This window comes from Mesitornis unicolor, unplaced genomic scaffold (genome assembly GCF_000695765.1).
Source record: "Mesitornis unicolor isolate BGI_N332 unplaced genomic scaffold, ASM69576v1 scaffold24262, whole genome shotgun sequence".
NCBI lineage: Eukaryota > Metazoa > Chordata > Aves > Mesitornithiformes > Mesitornithidae > Mesitornis > Mesitornis unicolor.
The window spans coordinates 1-3,306 of record NW_010170163.1 but is presented as its reverse complement, the minus strand read 5'-3'; the positions used below and the strand labels follow the sequence as shown (position 1 = coordinate 3,306).

General features: G+C 42.7%; 1 protein-coding gene across 1 annotated transcript in view; it reads right to left on the bottom strand.

The window, feature by feature from the left end:
* The window catches only part of LOC104536870 (desmoglein-2-like), a gene marked incomplete at its 5' end in the record, with an annotated part of 6,309 nt that extends 3,755 nt beyond the window's left edge, over positions 1-2,554 (bottom strand). Inside the window, 3 exons of the mRNA XM_010179605.1 lie at positions 5-87; positions 1,203-1,327; positions 2,324-2,554. Of these exons, the coding sequence (XP_010177907.1) occupies positions 5-87; positions 1,203-1,327; positions 2,324-2,554 (439 nt within the window). The remainder of the gene's footprint in view (positions 1-4; positions 88-1,202; positions 1,328-2,323) is intronic.
* Positions 2,555-3,306: the final 752 nt, after the last annotated feature.

Below are 3,306 nucleotides of genomic sequence, written 5' to 3'. Positions count from 1 at the left end.
TGCTGCTGCTAATGCTGCTGTTGCTGCTCCGCTGGTCACACCTCTTGAGCTTGCCAGTGCAGTGGATGGGATGAGGCTTAGCACAGGCTACATAAGTAACACAAATTAGGATGTGACATGAAAGCCGTGCACATAGAACTCACCAAACCAGCAGCAGGGCTGGGTGGGACCTGGGAGGGTACTGTCTTATTACTTGTTTGAATTTGCACTTATACATGTTGCTGCAAAGAGTAAAAGGCCTATTTCAAGGGTGCAGCTTCCACAACTGCATTCCCAAGGAGGATCATGGAAATGTTTCTATAAATCAGTGTTCTCTTGAAAATCAAAGGGTTGGGAGTGAAAGCAGGGAAAAAAGCCCAAATCAAATCATCAAAAAAAGGCTTGCGAAACTCCAGGGAGCTCAGCTGTTCCAAGAGAGTGTCTGCTGAGCTCTCTCCAAAATGGGGGGAGTGCATACTGTCTGCTTCCTCTATGGTACTGCCTGGCCCTTTCTTTTTTTTTTTTTCAAATAATTTGGCTTCCTGTTAATTGTATTTTAACAAGAATTTGGTGTAGGCATTGGTCCTAAATCAAAGTCTTTTTCCTTACTTCTGTGTCTTTGTTGTTGTGCAAAAGCATGCAAGTGTCATGTCCTTTTTTTGAAAACTGGATTTTGTAGCATAACAAAAAAAGGCAAACGTTTCTTGGCATTCACTGTTCCCTCTTCAGATTTGCACTTTTTTTCTGACTTTTTTTTTTTAACTAAGAATTTTCTCTGTTTAAGAAGGCAAATACACAGGGAAGTAATTAAATATGCAGCCCGAAACTTCAAAACAGTAAGGAGAAGCTAAGCTTTATAACCCATTCTTTCACTGCTTTACCAGGTTCCCAAAGGGGTGCAGAACATTCCAGGCTTGCAAATGCAAATTATTCACTCTTTAGAGCACCAATGCTTTTCCCATACTCCTATCTCCTGCTCAGATACCATCAACATTTGCTTGATTGCTTTCCCTTTACTTTGGGATTTAAATACCACAGTTGGTTTTTCTAGAACTGCTGGTAGAATTCATCTTCCATGCATCCTTCACTGAGCCTCACTGGGTTAATTTTAATTAATGTTCATGTGCGGTTAAAATCTGCTGTACAGCTTTAAAATCAGCTTGCAATGTGGAAACTGCACACTTGGATAGAAATCAAAGAGAAATGCTATTAGGGATACATGCCTTCTCCTCGGGAGCTGCTCCTTCGCTGTTCCACTGACGCAACATCGCTTCGCTGTAGTCTGGTATCCCGGCAAATCCCTTTGCTCCTGAACCACAGGGACACAGCAGCAGCAACAGTGGAATAACTACGGGGAAACAGAAGTTTGCCATTAACTATGAGATGATTAGGGTCAAAGCATGCCAGCAACCAGTACTGAAGTCTGGCCAGCTCCCATACCAAATATATCTTTAATGAGCTAATGATCAGTATGAGGGCTGATAAAGACTGAAGGCAGGTTCCCAAATATTCAAGGTATTTCCTAGAAACCTACGCTAAGTTGGTTTCCTAGAGAGTAAACTGACAATTTACCCATCAGGGCCTCAATCCTGCAGATGACCATGCATGTATATAGCTATACTTCTATTGAAGATGTCATATACCAAACCCAACCCCTAAATATCACTGTACAACCTCAGCATTTCTAACTTCTGTTCTTTTACTACTAGATAAGGACATGGTGTGATGTAAATTCCACCTCACCACTCCTATGACATGTCCAGAGCACTGCCTGGGGAATTCAAAACAACCCAGCTTCAGGTGCAGAGCATATTTGCATGGCATGAACTTTGTTTTGCCACAGCTACATTGCTGCTAGTACAAGCCATAAATTACTGCCTTTTTAAATGCAGCACTGGGACACATCGCCATACCCTGACTACAAGCATTCTTCTCTTATTTTCAGGCTTCTGTTTTGTCTCACCAAAGAGCAATGCACCAGATCTGGGTGTGGGGTGAAGGAGAAGAGAGTGGAAACCATGCTGTGGTTTAAGTGGAAAGACTTAAGAGTTAACATGGGGAGGTGTGAGAAACACCAAAAGGATTCCTTACTGCTTTCCCCACTTGTTATTTGCGGCACCATAAACAAATATTAAAGTTGTACTTAATTTCAAAATGCACAGCTTGAAACCCTTTGAGGGTGAAATGCTGATGCTACCAAAATTAGTTGGTGAGCTGCCATGGCTTCACACAGACTAGGAGTTTACACACAGTATATCAAGATAATAAAACCTGGGAGCCAGACTGTTCCTTTCCTGATGCCTTGCAGACCATATTTACCAGATAATATGAAACAATTACTTACGCAGCAAAAGTAGAAATGCCAAGATGATTAGTGCAACTGCTCCTGGTCCCAGGCCCACTGACTTAGTGCCTATAACCTTCTCTTTGCAGATGCCTTCTTCCGCACAGCCACAAACAGTCAGTTGCAGGGACTGTGTCTGAGCACAGCTGACCCCTTGGAAATCCTTTATTAGGAGGGGAACTTCAGCTCTACCTTCCTTCAGGTTTTGTGGTACCAGCTGTATGCTGGTGCCTGAGGCAGAAGGTGGGGGAGGGTAAAGGGAAGAAAAAAAAAACAAACCAAGAAATTAGTGGAGAGAAAGTTGACTCCTGTAAACTAAGGGAAATAAAAACCTTCACAGCCTCCCAACATGGCCTCTCCAGTTAAGTCCAGCCAATGCAATGGAATTAAGTTTAATTAGCTGCTGCTACAGCACCTGTGTTCTTGTTTTTAATCAAGCAATGATGCTGGTAACAAAGCAGCCGTGCTCACTTGCAGTCTCAGATAACTGAAAAGAGTTTCACACCAGCAGGGACTTAACATGGAAGACAGTCCAACAGCCTATATAATGTTAACCTTCGCATCATCTGGATAGCTGAAGGCTGAATTTACATAAAAACAGCTTTAGTGTTTAGGAGATTAATCTCTCATAGGCTGCAGACACAGACCAGGGAGCCAACATACCACCTGCTCCTACGTCACCTCAAGGACCCAACTAGGTAAGAGATGTCCAGATGATATTACCAGCTGGGGAGCACCACCCCATTTGGAAAAGCTGTGATCCCTACAACTCCTGAGAGTTTGGCTGTAAGCAGGGTAAGGAAAGCTAAGAAGATTCCTTCTTGGTCCTAAACTTGGTCATTAGGATGACTCTGCTGGTGGCTTTGCAGTGTTATGCTGTAGGATTGTGGACAACAGAATAATGACTCTGAGAATTTTTTAAAAGTGTTTTCTAGTGCCTTCAATCTACCTGAAGCATTTTCACAGAATCACAGAATATTAGG